The sequence below is a fragment of the Mytilus edulis genome, chromosome 6, assembly GCF_963676685.1.
Source record: "Mytilus edulis chromosome 6, xbMytEdul2.2, whole genome shotgun sequence".
NCBI lineage: Eukaryota > Metazoa > Mollusca > Bivalvia > Mytilida > Mytilidae > Mytilus > Mytilus edulis.
Genome location: NC_092349.1, coordinates 62,767,116 through 62,790,908, shown reverse-complemented (window position 1 = coordinate 62,790,908; position 23,793 = coordinate 62,767,116). Strand labels below are relative to the sequence as shown.

At 31.9% G+C, this 23,793-nt stretch overlaps 2 protein-coding genes across 2 annotated transcripts in view; one reads left to right on the top strand and one right to left on the bottom strand.

Annotated features, from left to right (window-relative positions):
• Window positions 1-1,648: 1,648 nt before the first annotated feature.
• LOC139528075 (uncharacterized) lies at window positions 1,649-23,339 on the top strand. The gene is made up of 17 exons (XM_071323884.1): window positions 1,649-1,788; window positions 2,468-2,610; window positions 8,469-8,691; window positions 8,933-10,416; window positions 10,846-11,071; window positions 11,395-11,508; window positions 12,743-12,853; window positions 13,364-13,478; window positions 14,155-14,309; window positions 15,087-15,258; window positions 15,549-15,814; window positions 16,634-16,785; window positions 17,680-17,845; window positions 18,871-19,023; window positions 19,526-19,867; window positions 20,344-20,457; window positions 21,271-23,339. The coding sequence occupies exons 1-17, from the start codon at window positions 1,719-1,721 to the stop codon at window positions 21,630-21,632; spliced, it is 4,368 nt and encodes a 1,455-aa protein (XP_071179985.1). The 5' UTR covers window positions 1,649-1,718; the 3' UTR covers window positions 21,633-23,339.
• Window positions 23,316-23,793, bottom strand: part of LOC139528074 (uncharacterized) — a 62,638-nt gene continuing 62,160 nt past the window's right edge. The window contains exon 32 of the mRNA XM_071323883.1: window positions 23,316-23,661. Coding sequence (XP_071179984.1) covers window positions 23,513-23,661 — 149 coding nt within the window. The 3' untranslated portion in view covers window positions 23,316-23,512. The remainder of the gene's footprint in view (window positions 23,662-23,793) is intronic.

Sequence of the window (23,793 nt, the reverse complement as noted above, 5' to 3'; positions counted from 1 at the left end):
TTAATTTGGATCCCTCCACTCCATCCACCACCAAAGTTTTGGTAAAATATATTTAATCTGTCCTGCTTTATCAAGTAAACTCATCACAGATACCAGGATTAAAATTTAATATAGTTTTCTGCCAAATTCGTTTCAAAATTACTCCTTATAAGATGATTTCACACTTCCCATATCGTAAATTGTAAAACATTTTCCCTTAGAATTACACAACATATTTGCAAATATCCGCCAAAGGAAGTATTAACAGTCACGTTAGTTTTAGATTCAAGACGGAAAAAAATCCGCAAATATGATACAATTAATATTTTTAATTTACAACTGAGGAAATTAATATAACCAAAAGGGCCAATGTCACATGACGGAAATTCTTTGAATAAAATATTTTGGATGTTGCCATATGTGCAGAACTGAAATTAAACGAACCATATGCTGGTCTGGGGAAAATATGGTTCTTCATAAGTGACGTCATCGAGTATGGTCCAATTTTTTCTTTACGTCACAAGAGGAAATTTAGATAAAACCAAGCCAATTTGAGGTCATATAGGATTTTGACGAACTGAGATTAAACGATTATGAATTTATATTCAACAGGTCTTGAATATTACCAGTCGTGTAAAAGTTAGAGTAAAGCCATTTCTTATTTTGATAAGAGTAGTGTTGTTGACATTTGTCAGTATTGGTCATGGGTAGTATAAGGTATTAAAATGCTGATATCATTTGTACTCTGCTATCGAAATTGTACATATAGAGAATAATGCATAGCAAACTCCGTATCATATGCCGTACCATCCCGAGATACCAATATCAGCAGGAGGGCCTTTAGGCCCGAGGGATTATATTGGTCGAGGGTGATACGGCATTTGATACGGATTTTGCCATGTTTTGTACGCTTTATCAAATATTTTACCAGGAGGGTATATATTAACTGTTTTCTGATCCCTAGCACCTTGGTTACCTTCAGTTCTACTTTGTCTTGTTTTAAAAGCTTTAAAAGAACTGCTCTAGTACTCATCCGAAGCACCCGGGGTTCCTTACAATTTGCGTGATGTTGTTTTAAAAATATTTGTTTATTGTATTTTTTGTGTGTTAAGTATGGTATTTCATAGTGTTCTTTTTTTATAGTTGCATTTCGTGTGTCAGAAATATGAAAACTCGACGTTTGTGACGTCACATTTCAAACAATGACGTCGTTTAATAAATTGCGTCTCGCCCGAATGATCGTTCGTTTTGGACACATTTTGAAGACAAAAAATTCTGAAGAAGCTTGCATGAATTTAAACGGAGTTAATGTAAAAAAAATAGTAGGGGTGTGATAAAGGGTGCGATAAAGGGTAGGGATGTGATAAAGGGTGTGATAAAGGGTGCACATCAATGTTGCGCGTTATGGATTAAACAGCAGGCTATATATATGATAAATACCAATATCAAATTGAAAATATTCTGAATATTTATGCTCTCCTTTAAACTTTCATCTAACAGTTATGAAATAAGTATAAATCTAGATAACAATACATATGCTGCATCACGTGACAGACACATTTATTTAACTTAGTTAGCGGTCATTTAACAAGGTCTTAAATTTCTTTAAATCTTTTCTAAATGATTAATTAGGAATAATATGACAAGTTTCTAAAAATTAAACCCACTCATTTGTTGAAATGATGTAATAAAATGTCCCATGTAAAATAGAATAAATATACGTGTAATACTAAATAATAATGTTTAGCCATGGGATCAATATTTTGGATATTATAATTATGGACGCATACGTATTCATCTTTCTTCTGGGTGAGATAATTATTTATGTGAACGATATATACATGTGTTAAAAATGACACATTTCAAAAGAAGTTCATATGTTATGTGTTAATGCAGGATTAAAACATCTACACAGTCAATTTAAATGTTTCACCAAAAAAGCTTCAATTTCTTTACTACATAATTTTACTACTGATTTGAAAATATAATTTCTTGGTCAATATTATTACATATCTGGTATAAATTTGCAATTTTGTATTGTTGGAAAGAAAACAAACATAAAGACTTAAAAAATAAAATAAAAAGCCTCCAATTATAAAATTGAGAATGAAAACGTAAACGGTTTCAAAGAGACAACAACCCGATTAAAGAGCAGAGAACAGCAGAAAGCCACCAATAGATTTTCAGTACAGGAAGAAAATCGTGTACCTGCAGTTGGGATTTATCTGGCACCTAATAAATGTATACTAGGTGAGCAAAAAATGGACGTCACACTAAACAAAATCCACTTTTGTAGAGAAATCTACATGTCACTCTTATTTTGAACTGATGGAGACTGTTTCAGAAACTGTTAGTTAAAAATGTACTTTTACGTCATGAAATGAAATCGCATCTCTGCAACTATTAGCCTTCAATAAGAACGATCTGAACCAATATCAAGGTAGCAACTGATTTTGATGTGTTTAACTTTTCTTCTTTTTTTTTGTAGTTGGTATAAAATCAGTAAAAGGCTGCTCAAAGGATATATTTTTAAAAGAAGATAGTATAGTCTTATCAAGTCCTGGATTTGAAGAAGGAAAGAACTATGATTTTAATTTGCATTGTAAATGGAATATCCATTCAAATTCAGAGGTAACTTCAAATTAGATAACTATGAGAATTTCTTTATTTTTGTCCCCGTTAAACATACAATTTAGTGTTTAATACTAGTTTCGAAACTATCACGGACAAACAGTATATACTGACTTGTCTATTGTAGAACATGATATGTGGTTCTCGAGATTTCTTTTCTGAATTTATTGTGTTTTGGGTATCTGTATCATTGAAGTTTATCAATATCTGCTTCAGTTTCTCTCTGCATCATTCAATTTTTAATGATTTTTTTCAAAGTTTAGAGTTCATGCGATTATCTCCGTTTTTGTTATCTTGATTTGCGTATTGAAGTTTCCTTGTTTTTAACATAATATTTTAAAATTATGTTGCCTTTGATGTGATAGGGTATTTTTTAGATCTTCACGTATGGTATGGAGCTTCATATATTGTATGGCGCTTAACATGTTGTATTGCGCTTCACATATTGTATGGAGCTTCACATATTGTATGGAGCTTCACACATGGTATGAAGCTGCACAAATTTTATATAGCTTCGCACATTGTATAGAGCTTCACATATTGTACGGAGCTTCACATATGGTATGGAGCTTCAAATACGGTATGGAGCGTCACATATGGTATGGAGCTTCACATATTGTATGAAGCGTCACATATGGTATGGAGCTTTACATATAGTATTTCACATATGGAATGGAGCTTCAAATATGGTATGGAGCTTTAAATATGGTATAGAGGTTCACATACGGTATGGAGCTTCAAATATGGTATGGAGCGTCACATATGGTATGAAGCTTTGCATATGGTATGAGCGTAACATATGGTATGGAGCTTCACATATGGTATGGAGCTTCACATATGGTATAGAGCTTCACATGTGGTATGGAAGTTAACATATGTCATAGAGCTTCGCATATGGTATGGAGCTTTACATATGGTATTGCGCTTCAAATATGGTATTTTACATATGGTATGGAGCTTCAAATATGGTATGAAGTTTTAAATATGGCATGGAGCATCACATATGGTATAGAGCTTCACATATGGTTGGAAGTTAACATATGGCATAGAGCTTCGCATATGGTATAGTGCTTCATATATTTTATGGAGCTTCATAATATATTGTATGGAGCTTTATATCTGGTATAGAGTTTCGCGTATGGTATAGACAGATATCTTCTGTTGTACATCGTGAGTTAATCACTGATGTCGATCTTTCTTAAGCTTTCTTTCCTGTTTAATGTTTTGTTATTTCCACCGATCATTTTGAATTCAAATGCGAATTGGATATTGCTCGATGTTTGGTCATTTTCATACTCAATTCATCTTTTATAGCCAATATATATCAAGTTATGTAGAGCAAAAAATAGCAGGTCTATTGGTTTTTGTTTGATATCATATTTCTTTGATTAAAATTGAGAATGGAAATGGGGAATGTGTCAAAGAGACAACAACCCGACCAAATAAAAAACAACAGCAGAGGGTCACCAACAGGTCTTCAATGCAGCGAGAAATTCCCGCACCCGGAGGCGTCCTTCAGCTGGCCCCTAAACAAATATATACTAGTCCAGTGATAATGAACGCCATACTAATTTCCAAATTGTACACAAGAAACTAAAATTAAAATAATACAAGACTAACAAAGGCCAGAGGCTCCTGACTTGGGACAGGCGCAAAAATGCGGCGGGGTTAAACATGTTTGTGAGATCTCAACCCTCCCCCTATACCTCTAACCAATGTAGTAAAGTAAACGAATAACAATACGCACATTAAAATTCAGTTCAAGAGAAATCCGAGTCTGATGTCAGAAGATGTAACCTAAGAAAATAAACAAAATGACAATAATACATAAATAACAACAGACTACTAGCAGTTAACTGACATTCCAGCTCCAGACTTCAATTAAACTGACTGAAAGATTATGATTTCATCATATGAACATCAGGCACAATCCTTCCCGTTAGGGGTTTAGTATCATACCATCATAACATATATGAGAAGAACATAACCCGTGTCATGCCAACAACTGTTTTTAAAAAATAATGTGTTTAGTTCCGATGCAAAGACCTTATCAGTGACTCAATATTAACGCCAAAATATGCAATCTTTAATGACTTGACAACAGTATCGTAATTATATCCCTTCTTAATAAGTCTATTCAAAGGTTTTGTAAGTTTCTGAGGTGAATATTAGAACACCTATTTCGAGAAAAGAATTGACAAATTATCTTTCTTTATATTAAGTAAACATCGGACAGCTAACAATAGTACTTTAAAGTTCCTCTAAATCCTTTACATTTTCAGCACTATACCATAACTGGACAGTTCTCTTAATATTATTATTTGAGGAAAGCATTTAAATATATTTAATGATTTACTCTAGATATTCAAAAATATTTTATAAAATGTTTGTATTTAAATTGATATTTCAAATATACAAACAGTTTATTTGATTTACGATCTTTGAAATATGAATTTGAATAGTAATAACCCTTGCTAACCTTTTCGTCACCATGTAAATACAGGTGTCAATATTAATATCATATACATGTATCTATAATAGACATAAATAATTTTATTCAACCCCATCAATTAAACTTTTAATTTTGTATAAAGTAATTAAATGCATTGAACATGAGGAATGTGACCTTTTCTGTTAAATACATTTTATAGTTGTAAATTTAAATAGAAGAGATACATGAATAAGATTTAGAAGTCGTCCATAAGTCGCAATCTGTGGTGTATTAAGTCGATTAGTTCATTTTCTACATTTTCTACAATCATCTATATCAGCATGCTCGGGAACTCGAAAAAAAACCTTATTTCAATTCATTGGTTCAATCTACTGTAACTTTGACCTTTGACCTCATTGTCTCAAATCAATATTGTCTTATCGGCCCTTTTATAGCTGGTTATGCGGTATGGGCTTTGCTCATTGTTGAAGGCCGTACGGTGACCTATAGTTGTTAATGTCTGTATAATTTTGGTCTTTTGTGGATAGTTGTCTCATTGGCAATCATACCAAATCTTCTTTTTTATATATATGATATTTTATTATAAAATGAAGAACAATCAAAAAAAGTTTGATAAATAGTGGTCATTAGATTATAATGAAAGACAACATCCACTTACCACAATTTTACATTAATTTTAAACTTTCTCTCAAAAGCTTATGAATCCTTAACTACTGTTTTATATTTGGAAAAGGCGTGGGTGATCTACGGGCTTACAATTGCGTTTTTCAAACGAAAGAAAAAACAATGGATAGGAACCCCTACCAATTGTTTAAAAACAAAGTTGCTGTACAATTATCGTCTTCCAAATGAACAAACCTGTCATAAAAACTTACAAAGTATGTTATCGAATTAAAAAACAGTTTTACTAAATGTGAACTGTTTTTTCAAGAAACAATGGCAAAATTCAAGGACGTGACTGCATAGTTAAATGTCGGACCATGTGATATTTTAAACCGATTAGCATAAAATTCTACAGATTTATTAAATAAATATGCAAAAATTGAAATACCGAATGTATCATGTTTATAGCATAGCTGAAGAGAAGAAATCTTCAAATGCATTATTGAAGGTACTACATGTATGTCAGTGAAATGCAAATATTTAAGTCCTCTGACCTCATGTTAGCAAAAATGAAAATGATAGGTATTATATTATTTCATGGTGTCATTACAATTGATATGTTTAAATCTACATCCTCCCTTCATTTAAATAATTGTATTAAATATTACGGAGGATTAAAATTTTCGTTTAAAGTCTGTTTTCGTATTAATGTTTGTTAGACGGTGTGAACATCATGCCGATTAAGCGCTAGATTTCACACATTATATTACATTTCAATTCAATTAAATATTTTATTTAAGTATAATCTCTCAAAAATATATATAATTTAACATTACATTAGGTGTAAAAAAAAAATAAAGCTATAAAAAAGCAATTCTGTACAGAATAATAAGAGACTATCATGATGTCAAGTAGAAGTTCATATCAAAAAGAAGATGTGGTATGATTGCCAATGAGACAACTATCCACAAAAGACCAAAATAACACAGACATTAACAACTATAGGTCACCGTACGGCCTTCAACAATGAGCAAAGCCCATACCGCATAGTGAGCTATAAAAGGCCCCGATAAGACAATGTAAAACAGTTCAAACGAGAAATCTAACGGACTTATTTATGTAAAAAAAAATGAACGAAAAACAAATATGTAACACATAAACAAACGACAACCACTGAATTACAGGCTCCTGACTTGGGACAGGCCCATACATAAATAATGTGGAGGGGTTAAACATGTTAGCAGGATCCCAACCCTCCCCCTTACCTGGGACAGTGATATAACAGTACAACATAAGAACGAACTATAAAAATCAGTTGAAAAGGCTTAACTTATCAGATGGACAAAAATACAGTGGACGTGGCCCGGTACTTATACATCCCGACACAAAAAGACACAATGAACAGATCTGAGAGTACTCGCAGTTATCTGGCAGCTAGTTCAAAGCCACTAACAACTAATAAAAAAAATCATGCAACTAAGACTAAAATATCAATCCGTACACATCCAACATCCAATGGATTTAGTGTAAAGACGTCATAAAACAGCCAGAGAAAAACATGACCTTGTGCAATGCCAAGTTACAAGTATCGACAGATTGTAATTCCATGAATATGTATATTTAGTTAGCTTCAGACGGTTAAGTATACATTTGTAGTTAGACTACAGTCGAGTATTATCAATTAACGTTCAGACCAATTCAGACTGGTCGAATACAATCAGTACAGTCGAATATAGATATACATATGCATGTGGACCATTTCATACTTTTACTAGTTTGTAGTGCATGGTTATAAAAGGAACGAATAAAGACCTATAAACTAGAAAGGACCTATTAAATCCATCTAGTAAGGCCAATTTTGCCTGAAGGAATTTAAACCTTATACATGTATCTGTATAATTACAAATTTTGTAATCATGTATCAGATATTTTATTGGATAGGATACAGAACAAAACTCAAAAAGTTTTATTTCTTTATTTAAATGTGAATTTAAAATGGGGATTTTTCTTTATAATGCTTATTGCGAGCTATAATAGATGGACGAATCATAATACTAAGATTAAAATAACAAGGAAGCCAATTTATAAAATATGACATAAAATATGGAGCATGATGTTAATTTTAATAAACTATATTTCTCTCAGGTAAACAAATCTTATTTTTATAAAAACATTGTTTTTAAGATTCATGTTATTTTATATCTTTTTGTCGATTATATATATAGTTTTTAAAAAAATGTTTTATGCATATTGATAAGCTGCATGCTGTATGAAAGCAATAGATGAAACACAATGTCATATTACACAGCGGTGAATAACTTTGCTTGCGATAGATTAAGTATTGTTGGTTTTTTTTAAATAATATATAAATACAATACTGTAGTTTGACCTGTCTTTAAATTACACAGTTATAAATTGGTTCCATGTTAGAATATATATCACGACATAATATTTAAAAAAATAAAAGTACCAACATAAAACGGATTTACTGTAAATTTAGTCAGAATTGAAAGTTTTAGTCTTCTAGCTTTTAACCTAAATGAGGAAAAGCTACAAAAGATATTAAAACGCCTCATTCTGAGGTTTTTCAAATAGTATTGATTTAAAAGCATCATACTTGCCGATAACGTTATATTGACATCCCATAGTGACACTTTTGCAGCACAGTGGACGGACTTATATTACTTTATCCATGAATATAGCGTTGACTTGAAAAGATTGTAGAATTTTGATATTTTTTATAAAGTCAAGATATAAAAAATAATCTGTATAGGTCTTTCATTCTATTTTACTGTTTTTCAAGGTCTCTATAGATTTTACGTCGTTTGATTTGGAGTACCAATATAAATGCAGTTGGGATTATGTGATGGTGTATGATGGAAAGTGTAGGGAAGTGACATCAACAAAATTTTGTGGAACAAATGCGCCACCAACCTTTAAAGGGGAGGGCAGCATGTGTATAGAATTTAGATCAGATCAGATGGTAACAAGACCAGGCTTTCAGGTTTTGATAAAGAAATTCATTGGTGAGTAACGCATTCCCCGCACCTAGCGTCTGAATTGATGCTAATATTCTAATGTCATTGTGCTTGAGATTTAAAAAAAAAAAAGGAAAAGGTATTTGCACCTTTCAAAGATAAATACTATCGAAAACACAATGAAATATTTAACAAATCTCTTTTTTTTGTATATATAAGATACTCTTACTTTACAAATCATTGACAGCAATTTAATCCTTTTGAATATTTTCAAATCTATTTAAAACAGATACCAGTCAACAACAAACAACAGACTACAGCTATTTGGACCAATCTACTATAGAACAGTTTCTCTCTAAGAATAATCCAAACTCAGAGTTGTTGCTTACTGATGGAGGATATCACACCAGCTTTAAACTGATTGACCATTCATCGGCTGACATATCGCCTTCGTTGGGAATAGATAATGCCGAAAAATCTACAACTGTTGACCAATTTTACACACAAACTTTAACAGTAGATAAGATGATGTTGATATCTTCACACGAGTCTCAAAAACTGTTTTATGATTCTATTCTTATTGATGAAACGAATGAAATAAAAGTGACCCATACATTAAATTACCAACCTTCACAAATACTACCGACAGAGTTATCAAGTATTCTAGTAACAGAGTCCAGAGGTATTCTACAGACAGGGATATTAAGTATAATACCGACTCAATCGTCAAGCATGTTTGCAACTCTCTCATTAAACGCTTTATCGCAACAATCTATAAACATTCTGTCGGCACCATTATCAAATACTCAATCGATTCATTCATCAATAGCAATCGAGACTCGACAACAATCATCAAGTAATCTTTCGTCACAATTACCAAGTATTCTGTCGTCGTTACAATCCTCAACTATTATGCCGTCACAATCAACAAGTATTATATCGTCACAATCAAGTATTATATCGTCACAATCACCAAGTATTATGTCGTCAAAATCATCAAGTATTATGTCGTCACAATTATCAAGTATTATGTCGTCACAATCAACAAGTATTATGTCTTCACAATCATCAAGTTTTCTGTCGACATATGATATTATTGCTTCGGGATTTTCTGGCTACAGTGTCATTTTCACTCCAACAAAAGGGGACGTTTTGTTACCAAGCATGTTGTTATCTAGTACCTTATTAACTGATATCTATTATGGGTTTTCATATATATCACGACCGCCTGTTACAACACCAGATATAGATATAACTACTTTTGTAAATACATTCAATGATGATAAACAAATTAAGCAAGTTCCTAATCAAAAGTCATTGTCATTAACTCAAGCTAATACATTGAGCTCTGACATGTCATTTAATTCAGATTATTTTATATCAAAGATGTATGATCCAACCGTCGTAAGGTTCACTTCTTCTTATAACCTGGTGTCAGATATTCAAGATATTAGTGACACATTTAAAGAAACACTCCATATGTCTAGTTTTACGACATCGCCAGTGACACACACCCTTCAAGCAATTTCAGATGCGTCGGACTATGGTTTTATATCAGACATTGATGTCAGTTCTTCGATCTTATTCATTCCTAAATCATCAATTGCAAATGATCCATCAAGTACAGAAGTACCATCGACATATCACTTACCGGTAGCTTGTTACATGACAGAACAAATATTTGTAAATGATACTGGCAGCTTGGTTGTAGGTTTAAAACGGTCAACAGGACAACTCGGCTGTTCATGGTTATTGCTTGGAAACGTTAATGAGGTTTGTAAGAACTGATAAATCAGAAGAAAGTTTAAAAATGGTTTTAAATACAAAGCACTGATAACTGTTATAATTAAAGTTTGAAACGTAGTATATGTGTCTTGCATGACAGTTACACAATAAAGCATTTCTGCATGTAGAGTTTATTCAATTGTCATGAGAGGAGAGAACATTCTTCAATTCCTGCTTAGCAATAAACAAGAATATGAGTCACGTATTTACACTACCAGTTAAGTGTTCGTTTGTCTTCAATGCTTATTCATTTTATCACATCTACTGTCGAGTGTTCTCTTGAAGAAGAATTACAAAAATAGTGCTTTAAAAGTATTTTTCGTAACCTTTAAACAAAAGAGCACCATGTGTGTATAGTACAAAGTTATTTTTTTTATTTTTTATTTTTCTATTGATTTTTTTTCATATTTTTTTTAGACAATTGAAGTCAACATAACATGCTTGAATGTGTATACTGGTATTGACTGTGAAAGTGAGGGTGTTTTCGTCTATGATGGATTTTCAGCCAATGATGGTGAATTGATCAACTTGTGCAACTATTCGTCTTATTTTAACCTGTTGTCGTCTGGAGCGGCTTTATTTGTTGAGGTTATAACAAGGGGACATATCAATTTTACATTAGAATATAACCCCAGACCAAAAGGTAATAACAAAACTCTGAGATAGGTGTATCACGTGATTAAAACCACCAATGTTTATTCATCTACGGATCATTTTGCATTTGAATTATAGGAACAAGTGTTTAGTCATCATTGGAAAAAACATCCACCTGCTAACGTTTGATTTTTTTTGTGGTTTTTTTTTTACCTTTTAATCTCTTGATTCGAATGTAGATGAAAGGCGCATATGTCGAACAAACCTAGTATGAGTTCATTGGCAGTCATACCACATCTCCAGTTTTACGTTTAAAACAATTTAGCTGTAAGGAATTCTTAATGTAAATTGAATTTACTGTTGTCATTGTAGGTTTGGATTGTTCTGCAAGGCTGTCAAAGTGTGGTGACAGGAACTGTCTTCCATCAGAATGGTGGTGTGATAGCGAGGCTGATTGTTACCATGGTGAAGACGAACAGTCATGTGGTATGCTTTATGTTCTTTTAAAAATATATATCAATGGCTCCATAGAATTTCTTTTGAACAAATTATAAGCCAAGTATGTATGTATAGAACTATCCAATAATACCGATAGCGATTTGAGACATGACACGTGTTTCTTTTACAACCGTGGCCTTCACATCTTGTAAGTCAAATATATATCATTTGTAAAATTTAGTAAATGTCATAGAAATTGAAAAGACAAATAATTCATTATTCATATGTTATAATCAATTCAAATTTGATTGTCTAAAAATTATCGAAATTAATTAACATTCATGTAAAGAACTGTACACGGTTAGGGAATCGGATTAACAAAAGCACCAAGAGTTGTATACAACTTATACAAATTGTTATCTTTGGATATCCTAACGTATAGTGTGTTTTTGAAACTATTACTTTAGATTGAATTTAAACGCACGTTTTCAGTTTACCTTTGATTTGTAACACATCATATTAATAATAAAAAAAGGGCGATTAATAATTGTAATCGGACGATTGCAACAGAGCTGCAAATATTTTCATTTTGTGTCCAAGAATAAATTTTCGAATGCGTAGATAGTGTATCACATTACTAAAAGTCTACACTTTTTGTATGTTGAAATTAGTTTTCGTGTGCAGAAGAAATATTAAAATAATATTATGGAACGCTGCTTATTTCCTTATTGGATGATATTTATAAAAAATTACATAAACGTCGCTGGGCTTTTAAAATGTCGTATATGACTTTTTTGGCTAAAAATACTTTTTGACACCAATGGTCTGGGCGGGAGGAAATCTTTGGTATTTCAAAATAGAATACAGTTAGACCAATCAAAATGTGTGAAATAAGACTTTTTACAAAATTGCCAATGTCAGTTGTTTGTAAAGTTTGCATCAAAAATGTTGTATGAAAACTTGAAAATCGTTGTAGAATGGCTTTGGGAAAAAAATAATTGTACATTTCTTTATTTCTGTGAAAATAATTTAAGTTCTTGGATAATCCAGAAATGTCAAAGTTTGTATTTCACTGCTATTTACAAAAATGTTCAAGTTAACATACGACATTTTGGAAGCATGCATTTTGCAAAAATTTTCAAAGCCTGTTTGTGAGATATTTTTTTTTTGAAAAATTTGTAATTTACAACATTTTAGAAGCCCAGCGACGAATATGCATAAAAAAAACAACTAGTGTACGAATTTTGTAGAATATTTAACATCAACATTATTTTTACTACAGGTCCTTGTGGAAAAGATGAGTTCAGATGTGGCAATGGTCAGTGTATTAATGATATCTTGCAGTGTAATGGACGATGTGATTGTGACGATGCTTCAGACGAAAATGATTGTGGTTAGTAACAGCTTAAACTCTTATGTAACCTATATCTACTGTAGAATTTTGATTCAAGTGTCAATTATTTTAAATTTTAATGGTTCGGAACATCAGTTTATTATTTTTACTTCCTATATAACCAAATAAAACTATTCTATTCCTTGAATATGTATTACTAACCAGTGTGAAGCGAATAGCTTTGCTTTATATTCAAAATAAGTCATAAGAAGTCTCATACTCGAATTTGTTACGAGAAATTTGAGTATGCGAAAATACTAAACAGTAAGAATACAAAGAAAGTACAGGTTTTTAATTACTCACCTTTGACAATTCATTGAAAAATACATGTCGAAATTTAATGGCCAGTGTTTCCATGAAAGTAAATTATCACCAAGTGTCAATTTATGTGAAGGTTTATGATATTTTTTGTTACGTATCCAAAAGCTACATATATTTACCCAAAACGAACAGATGACCTGCGTTAATAATACAAAAAAATATTAACCTACTCCATCATGGTTGTTGTAGCAATGCTTGATGATATGGTTCTACGCATACGTCATGGTAGATCTTGGCTTCCGGTCTGCGCAGATGAGTGGGAGGATACAGTTGGTGATATCATATGTAAATATTTATCATTCGAGTAAGTTTCAAAATTCTCTGTGCATAGTACAACTGTTGAAACCCTTAAAAATTATGTTTGGTGTTTAATTAGGAAACAATTTCTAAATAAAAGCTCATCACAATCCCATGTTAAAACTACAATAAAGTTTAGCTTGTATCAATTATTTCTTAAATTTATTGATCATATGAAAGCACTATATCGCCACCTTCATTGTTTCATTGATACTGAATAAAAGAAGTAAATTCCTCATCTGACTTAAATAAGATATTGTCTTGTCTTGTCCTGTCCGAATGATATTTGGGTCATATACATTTTGAGAAATTCGAAATGTTATTAGTATGGTGTAATAGAAAGCATTATAATACGCTACAACTACAATACATTTGTCTAACAAAACAAAATATATTATATTCATCAGCCGTTATGTTACGTATACCTTTCATAACTGCTTGTACATGTAAGTTTTTTGTTTAAAGGTCTTAAAGACTTTGCTGGTGTGTGTAGAAATAAGTGTATCAGCATACACAGTGAATGTGCTGCTACCTAGAAATTATCTTGAAGACTCAGAAATGAGATATGTCCTTCAGCGGATTTATTTTTCCTTATCCTTTTTGCACTACAAACACACATGATTATGACGTCTCCGCTATCATTCAACAGCACTACCAATGAATTAACGTTAAATTCATTTCAGTAATATATCAGGATCTCGATCTGTTCCTTCTTATCAGAAAGTATATATGTCCCGCAAGCAAGGAGAACAAGGTGGCAGCCACTTGTATAGTTATTTGCATCCTTCAACAGTTTGTCAGAGTAAAACGGAGATTATACTTAACTGTAGTAAGAAAGGTAATGCCTTATTCTTTTTATCCACAATTCAATATTGTTTTCTCTTCTTTATTTTAATGTGCATCGGTCATCTTCTGTGTTATTCTACAGCGTCATTCATTGCACGAAACATAATTTGTATATTTCTATCATTTTGCAACATCAAATCAGGTTATTTCTATATTACAATTTCGAATTATATTGTGGTTTACAGTTACATGTTGTACAATGTAGTATCTACAACGCAACGAGAACTGTTAGTCAGTTAGTATCATTCGCAAAATTGTAAAGCATTAGATTTATATTGAACTAATAAGTGTTCTCATTTTACATTAAGGTGGTACCCAACATTTAACTAAAATTAATTTGGCTCGTTTAATTTTCATAAAATTTTGACAAGGTATTTACTTTGACCCTTTGACAAAAATATAAAAATTTCAAATAATTTGAACCAACCGTTTTATCAGAAAAATTACACTGGTTATATAGCAGTTTGACAAACACTCATTTTGATCATTAAGAAGCTTAATATTCCCTTAACAACACAACGTAATTAAAACGTTTAGCTGATTTTACAGAGTTATCTCCCTGTAGTGTTAGGTACCACCTTAATGAACTATTTAAAGCGTATTTCATTCGATTTATTTTTGTATTCGAGCGGAACTGATGAGTGTTTTGTAGACGAAACGCACAACTGGCATACTACATTTTAATCTAAGTACTTATGATGAGTTTATTTGACATATTAAGCTTTGTTATTGCAAGATGGTTTTGAATGATATGTATTGTGTTTTAAAGCTTGTGGAGAACGAAGCCCTTCATTAATGGTACCTTATATAATTGGTGGCACCCAAGCATATAAAGGACAGTGGCCATGGGTTGTTGCCGTTAGAAAAGGGAACAATTTTATCTGTGGAGGAACACTGATATCTGACCGCTGGGTGATCACAGCTGGACACTGTGTTGAAAGGTATAATTGGAAATCTTTCTCGCACAATTTCAACATTTCGTGGTTTTTAAAAAAACATAAAGCTTTCGAGCATTTATAAGCAGAACATGTCTATGACTATATGAACATGTATGCTAGAGGGAAGTTTTATAAAAAGACAGTACTGAGGCTTTACCACATCATTGATGTTCAAGATGAATTACATCACCTATAATTATTTAACATATTTCTTTATTTTCTAAATGATTACTGACTATAATGAGTACAAATTAAATAAAACTAAATACATTTTTATTTTCGTACTTACTTAGTGTTCTCAGTGTACCACATATGGTGTCCATCGGTACTGGCACTCCATTGAAAGACGGAAGGGATGGCAACGTTATTCGTGTATCAGAAATTATTATGAACCCTGACTACAACTTTATCTATAAGGCAGATATCGCTGTGTTGCTTTTACAGATGCCAGTCTCGTTTGATGATTATACAAAACCTATATGTTTGCCTAACACCTTACAACATATACCACGTGACTCCATTTGTTATACCGCTGGGTGGGGATTAACAGATCCAAAGGGTATGTAGCACGTGGTTGTTCAGTTACATTGCTGGCATGGGATTACAAGATCCAAAAAGACATTTATACCTTAGCTACTAGACTATAAGTTTGTCAATTCCAAAAACGATCTTAGCTTTAAGAAATACAGTGGCCATCGGTCAAAATAAGCAAAAAGTCGAAAGCATTTTGTAATTTTTCAAAAACGTACTTAAAACAAAGATGTTCACTCATTTTTGTAGTCCTTTTTTTTTTTGATAGGTTTGAACACTGTCAATAAGCATTTCCCCGACATTTATACATATTTTGCTTTTAAGCACATTCAGCAGAACGCTGATTACATTGTTGGTTTGATATGTTTGATGCATTTAATATGGGTTCATTTTTATTCGAAGTTATTTCAGCTAAAAGGTCATTGTATAAGTGACATTCTTTTTAGTGTTGTTTAGGTACTTTCTTTTTAGAATTTTTCTGGAAGTTCGGTATATTTGTTATTTTACTTTTTGAACTAGACGATTACACATGACTTGGTAAATACCTGTTCATACATTTAACAACAAAAAATAGTAAACTGTGATTGTTTGACTTTTATTGCTAAACGTTCAGTGGCAAATATATATATTATAGATTTTTAAGACAAACAATTAGTAAAATCGTGTGACGAAAGGGTAAGCATATCTGCTGTTCTACTAATGTTTACAGTTTAAATTGATTTAAATGCAAATCCAACATCTCTAATTCTAAAGAATAGAGCTTGATATTATGTATCACGGATTTTGGTGTCATGAATTAGTATTTTAAAGTATTTATACAGAAACAAACACTGATGATTTTTTGTAGATGCAACATTACAAAAACGTCCAACTGATTTGATGTATGCTAAAGCGTTCATGTGGACTAACTCAAAATGTAGTTTAGCATATTCATCAGATATAAATGATGGAATGGTATGTGCTGGGATTCTGGCGGGAAAAGGAGGCGACACATGTCAAGTAAGATGAATTGTTATGGTAACTAAAATGCAATCTTTTCTTACTAAGAAATGTAAACAAGGTTATTAGACGTATAAGTTATTCAGCTGTCTTTTTACGATTTCTTCAAGCTACATTACGTGTTGTTTTTAAGTTATTCTGAACTATAGTAATAGTTTTTTATTCATATATAATTATTTCATCAGAAAGAACAAATTAGTCTGTGTTGAAAATAAATGTGAAAGTGAGTGGCCTCATAATCTTATTATCATGCACGTCGAAAAAATAAGACACCTTTTCTTTATTTATGTGTATGACTCAAACCAGCATATGTTTGTAAATATTGTACTTATACCTATATAGATTAGTTGGCATCATGCACGTCGAAAACATAAGACACATTTTCTTTATTTATGTGTATGACTCAAACCTGCATATTTTTGTAAATATTGTATTTATACCTATATAGATTATTTGGTAAATAGCCTTTCACATGTAACAGAAAACTATTTTAGTTGAACTATCTTGTGTCTTTTCCTTTTTGCGACATTTTGCAAATACAATTCGTTGCAACTATTCCCCTCTTTTTATTTTTGTTGAACCTGAAAAACATTATGGGCAAAATAGGAAAAAGAAGTAAGTGATCATCCAATATCAGTCTGATCAAAGAAAACTTGTATGTGGTTGGCATCATTTCATTCAATATTTTGTCTGTTTGGAGAAGCTTTGTTGATTTTCATTTTTCTTTCATTAATCTTTTCTGAACAGGACAAGTGTTATTTGTGATGCGAATGCGACTGCAACCATAAAGTTACGTATGGTAACTTCAATATATTTCTTTTCGATTGCTTTAAGTGTAAGGTTGCTGTCTTACTTAAGGTTTTTATAAGTTTGTATGTAGTATATATTCAATAGGGTGATAGTGGTGGTCCACTTATGTGTACAAATAACGATGGAACTTGGCAGTTGGTTGGTGTGACCAGTTGGGGTGGTGGTATTTGTGGTAAATCTACGCTACCGGGAGTGTATACAAGAGTAGCAAAATTTGATACATGGATAAAGACTGTCACGTCAATCAGAGGTATTAGTCAGTTAGTTTATTTATTAATTTATTAACTTAATTTGTCTGATATGTGTACTGATTGATATAATATTCTTAGATGCATGCATGACTTATTTATTAGTAATTATAAGCTTTGAACTAGCTACTAGGTCTGTACTTAGTGCCTTTTAGTTGTTGGGATGTATAAGTACCCACCCACGTCCAATCTGTGCTATTTTATATGTATTTCTATTTGGATCCATCTTATGATTTATACTTTTTTCAAATGATTTCTATAGTGTGTACTTAATTATTTATTTCTGTTGCACTACTGTCCCAGGCTAGGGACGGAATTTGGGCCTCCACACTAGTTTAAGCCCGTCACATTCTGTATGTGTCTGTCAGGAGCCTGCAATTCGGTGGTTGTCGTTGTTGCTGTTTAACATATTTGTTATCCGTTCATTATGTTGTACATACATTTGGCCGTTAGTTTCTCGTTTGAATTGTTGAACATTTGTCATTTCGGTGCCTTTTATAATAGCTGACTATGTGGTGTGGGCTTTGTTCTTTGTTGAAGGTAGTACGGTGACCTAATTTCATGTTTATTTCTGTTTTATTTGGTCTCGTTTGGAGAGTTGTGTCATTGCCAATCATAGCACATCTTTTTTTTTATTGGTAGCGTTCACTTGAAAGAGAAGCGAACTATACCAAAAGGGATATCATATCATAACTCATAATTCGAAAATAAACTGACAACGCCAAGGATTTTCGTGATATTAGTATATTTGTGCGCCTATATGATTTAGAACTGTATTATTAAGATCTGTATGATTTAGGTTTCAGGCTGAACCATATTGAGTTCAACTTAGTGTTTTATACCTATAGTCATTGCCTACAATCTCATTCGTATTTTATTATTTTATGCATTCTTAGTTGATTTAATTGTTGTTTCATTTCCTATGTTCTTATGTTCAAATCAGTTATTTTTAGATATTAATTTTCTAATGAATAATTAATTGTTAAAACACCTACATCTAATGAAGACATTACATTTCAAATTTTAGATCAAAACCATAACACTAAGTGTGATTTTGAAGAGCCAGGAATATGTTCACTAGAGGACATATCCATGGGTAGCTTTATGTGGACAAAGCGAAAAGCAGGCTGGACTTTAGGAGGTCAACCTTTAACAGATAGTACAACTCGAACATCAAAAGGTATATTTTTTTTATCAAGTGGTCCAATATAAAATGTGTGATATCCACTGTATTGTCAAAACTCCTTTTTCTCTAATTTGTGAATTGTCAATCGATATGACTTGCCTATAATTCGCCTTTCAAAATTTAATGCATCCTGGGTAATATTTTCAAAAGTGTACACCAAAACGTCTTGATTGATTAAAAATGTCATAAACGATGGAAATTTAACCAATGACGTTATTTTCATTTTGGGGTACAAACAATGAAATTACCAATGATGCTTTAAATTCTGAAACGGCCAATTTCTAGCTAACAGCACATTGTCGTAAGGTAAGAATAACAACTACTTTTCAAATGTCATTCCGTTTGTGTTCATATGACTTAATGTTTTGTCTTCTGTGTTCTGTTTAATGGACTACTCTTTTAAAGTGTTTTTTTGTTCTATGTATAGTCTTCTCTTATTAATAGTAATTGGTTTCCCTTTTACTGTCGTCTGCATGCAATATTTTATCTTTTACAGGTCATTATGTATACGCAGATACATATATGGTACAAGCAAACCAATCCAATAATGCAGTCCTTAAACATAGAATAAAGGATAATGGAAGAGAAAGGTGCTTGACATTTTCTTACAAATTTTTCAACAATAACTGTTTGAAATTATCAGTTGTTGACGTCAGGAATGATGGTGTTCAGCATGAATTATGGGAATTGTCATATATATCCGGTGATTGGATGGACGCAGTCATAGCGATTGCATCACCAGTTACTGAAATACATGTCGTAGCTTCCCGGATAATCACCCATTTTGATGGAGGCATTGCTATAGATGATATTGAAGTTTTAAATAGAACATGCAATGGTAAGAACGAATAATTGAAATCAAAACGAAAAACGATTTTGCATCGTTTTGCTAGTATCAATATTGCGAAAAGATTGAAAATCTCTCATTTTTTATAAAATTCAAATTATCAAGGAAAAACTTTCAAATACGTAAGGTTTAGGGAAATGTAATATTTATGTGGTAATTTGTTTTTCAAATTAGGAAAGAAAAAATCGGTAAATGCTCACTTAATTAGTGCATATTTTTGTATAGGGCAACTGAAAACCGCCTCCTGGTGTGGAATTTTCCCGCCACGTTGAAGAACCATTGTGGCCTTCGGGTGTTTTCTGCTATTTGATACCTTCCCCATTTCCATTCTCAATTTTATCGTACAGTTCTTAATTATGAAAATTATGTTTTAACATGAACCGGCGAATCACATATAAAATGCACATTTGAACATATCATATTTTTCGTTTTATGTAGCTTTTAGTTTTACGATCTTCTTATTGTAGATACAAATGTGTATAACTGTCATTTCAATAATGGGAATAAATGTGGATATACAAATAGCAAGACAGACATTGGGTACTGGGAAACACATCAATATATTACACTTTCAAACACCGGTAAGTAGTAAGAGAGGTATTACATCATATTGTTTTTGCAGTCTCGTTGGTGTTTTCGTTGCCATTGCCAATAGTTCGTCTTGCCTTGACTGACGTCTTATAAATAACAGCTCGTTCTTATGATATTATTTTCTTCGTCTGCCTTAACTTAATAAATGGCGATAAAGAAAACGTATATATATATATATATAAACGAGTCTAAATTGAAAACTACGTTCAAACCTATTATTGCGTTGGATAAAAACCGCAATTTTTATACGTGTGCATGTAAAACAAATTTCGTTGTCGAAGGGTCTAAAAACAGCACAAACAACATTTTCCAAAAGACCAAAAAAGTGAAAAAGTATATTTAAACAAATATATATATTAAAATCAAACCGAAAAATCAAATTGGACAATACGACCATCTAAGTGAAAAGGTTTGAAAAATTCAACATGTTTCTAAAACAACCCGAAGAATTCTATTACAAAGAGCAAAATAAAAAGCAACTGTCCGACACATGGTAACTTTATTTGTTTTACAACAATGCACATCTATCTTTCCAAGAGAACATTGATTTGCAAAGGAAACAGAACAAGGAGCGGATGTTTACATGATATTTGACGGCAATGTTTTAGACGGAGATAAACAATGACATTTCATTTTGATTAACAGTATCTTTTCAAACACTATGATAAAGAAATTTAATAAGTAACTCCGAATAACGTTACACGTGAAGTTTCACACATTAAAGACAAACATCGAAACAATGGAAACAATTGTAAGTTTTAAAACGATTTTAATGCAGATTGTTGATCATAATTTTTTTCCAGAATGGTGTTTAAAGTTTGATGGTGACAACTTCCCATCTGGGACAAAAGCCAAGTTAACCTCGTCTATTTTACACAGTAGCGGTCCAAGATGTTTCAGATTTGTGTATAAACTATGTCACCAAAATGCCAATTACCTGTCTGTCTTAGTAGGTTACGTGTTTAATGACATAAAATTCTATGGATCGAGCTTATGGACTAGATCTGTTGGTAACATTGATTGTAGTGTTTGGTCTAAAGGACATGTGGACATACCATCAATAGCATTAGATCATTTTATTGCTATACAAGTTGAACGAGGTTATCAATCGGATTCTGTTTATATAGATGATATTATGCTTCAGAGTGGGAACTGTTTTAAGTGAGGAAGAATCTGCAATTTTTTGATAGCTAGCTAACACCAAGTTTTTCTAAAGATGATCCTAAATCAGAAAAGATGAGAACACAGGACAAGTGATGTGTTAGTTTTAAATACTAACTTATGTTGACATTTTGTCAATTGTATGGAGTTATAGGTTACATTTATGTAAATATACGGAATTTCCAATAGGATCTTCTATAACGACTAAAACTGTGTCACTTTTACTATAAAATTTCTTAACAAAATATATTCTCGAATGGAAAGTTTATATAGACAATAACTGTTTAGTGTCTTTAAATATCAGCTGTATTTGTACCAGACTACGAAACAGATGTAATGCGAGATTTAACGAGCTCTTACTCCTGTCTCGAGCCGAGTAAAAATAGAGCTGAAATTTAAAGACACTAAACAGTTATTTGCATTAATTCTGTATTGTTTGTGCCTTGAAAGACACAAAAAATCACATTTTTTGCATTTATTTTCGATCTAAAATCCCTTGAGGCCCGTGTAGTAATATTAAAATCACACATTCAGCTTAAGACGGGTTCGCAAAAAAGAATCTCGAATGGTCAACAATAATCCATCGCTCAAAGTAAACAATTATCTATTTTAACATAACAACTAATTTCAACAGTAAAACAAATAACATTTGCTTCAGAAGTGTACGATTGGTCTATGGTTCAGAATTTTGAACTGAACTTGACATTCACTAAACATGCATGCTGAAATTGACATGGTTGATTTTGTTACACGTGTACATTTTTATGTTTAAAATTTGTGATTGTCGTCGCAGAAAATACTGCTGTTCATGATTGTCTATTATCAAAAAAATAGTTTAGTTCAAAGACATGTTTGAGAACAAACAGAACGTATAAAAGTAATCGTTAGTTCGCACAAGGTTACACATTACTTCATTGGATTGCAATTTCACTGGAATCATAATTTCCATATATATTCAGTTTGATAGTTACAATGTATTTGGTTAACCTCCACATTAATAACCTGTCGAAACATATTTGAAACCTATCATTAAGGTTGTCATAATTTTAGTCTTGGAATTAAATTACACGTGTAATTAAACCTAAAAAAAATAACCTACACAATTTATTTTGCTGTACAAATAAAGCAGTTTATGCGACACAGGAAAATATATATAATATATACCGTTCCTAGGGTGACAGCCCCCTGGAAGGGACGTCAAATCTAACCGGACTTATGCCGACTCCTTCCGTCGTCGCGCTTACTCCCAAATAAAACTTAGAGGTGAAACAACAAATAGCAATTTGAAAATCTTTGATATGACCCGGCCGAGTATTTATCTGCCATCAATAACAAGAACACCGAGGTGGTATATGAGTATTCACATGTTTGGTTTGACGATTTACATTTGTGAGCTATACAATATTTGAAACATATATATTTTCTATCTACTTATTGATTCGGTAATCAAAATTGTTCATGTAGTTTAACACCGTATTTTACTGTTCTTTCAATATGCATTCGACCTATACGTGCTAACATGCAGTCACATTCCCAATCAAAAGGTGTAAAATTGCTAACAAACAAGTAAAAGAAAACAAAAACCGAACTCAAATGTCAATTGATGCCATGAATATTAGTGATGTTATCCAATCAAAATGAACGTTACAAACGTTGTTGCTTTAGAACACTAAGAAGTTAATTTAAAAGAATCACACATATTTGTTTAATTTTTCTCAATTTTTTTTTATAAAATATAAACAAACATATATACATTATTAACTTTTCAACAAGTGTTGTCATTTTGTTGACATAAAAATTATACGTTTTGTTTAATTCAATAGCACTCATCCATTGTCCTTGCTGCCATATATAACTTTATGAAACTGTACATTTCTTTGTATTTCATTTATCTATGCTGGTAATGGTAAGTGTAGAATTTGCAGAACTATTCTTTTCCTTTTTATTGTCCAATTCTACTTTCATGAAGAATTTACTTTTTGTCTTTGTAATTTCTTTTGGAGAATTAACAATCCATTTTCGACGAATATGCTCTGAAATTGAAAGACAAAATAGATTCAATCTCTTTGTTTTTTCTGAATTTGTGTTATTCTTTAAAATCACAAGTATCATTTTATGAACCACATGTTGGAAAATGTATACAAAATTTGAGAAAAAGGCACAAT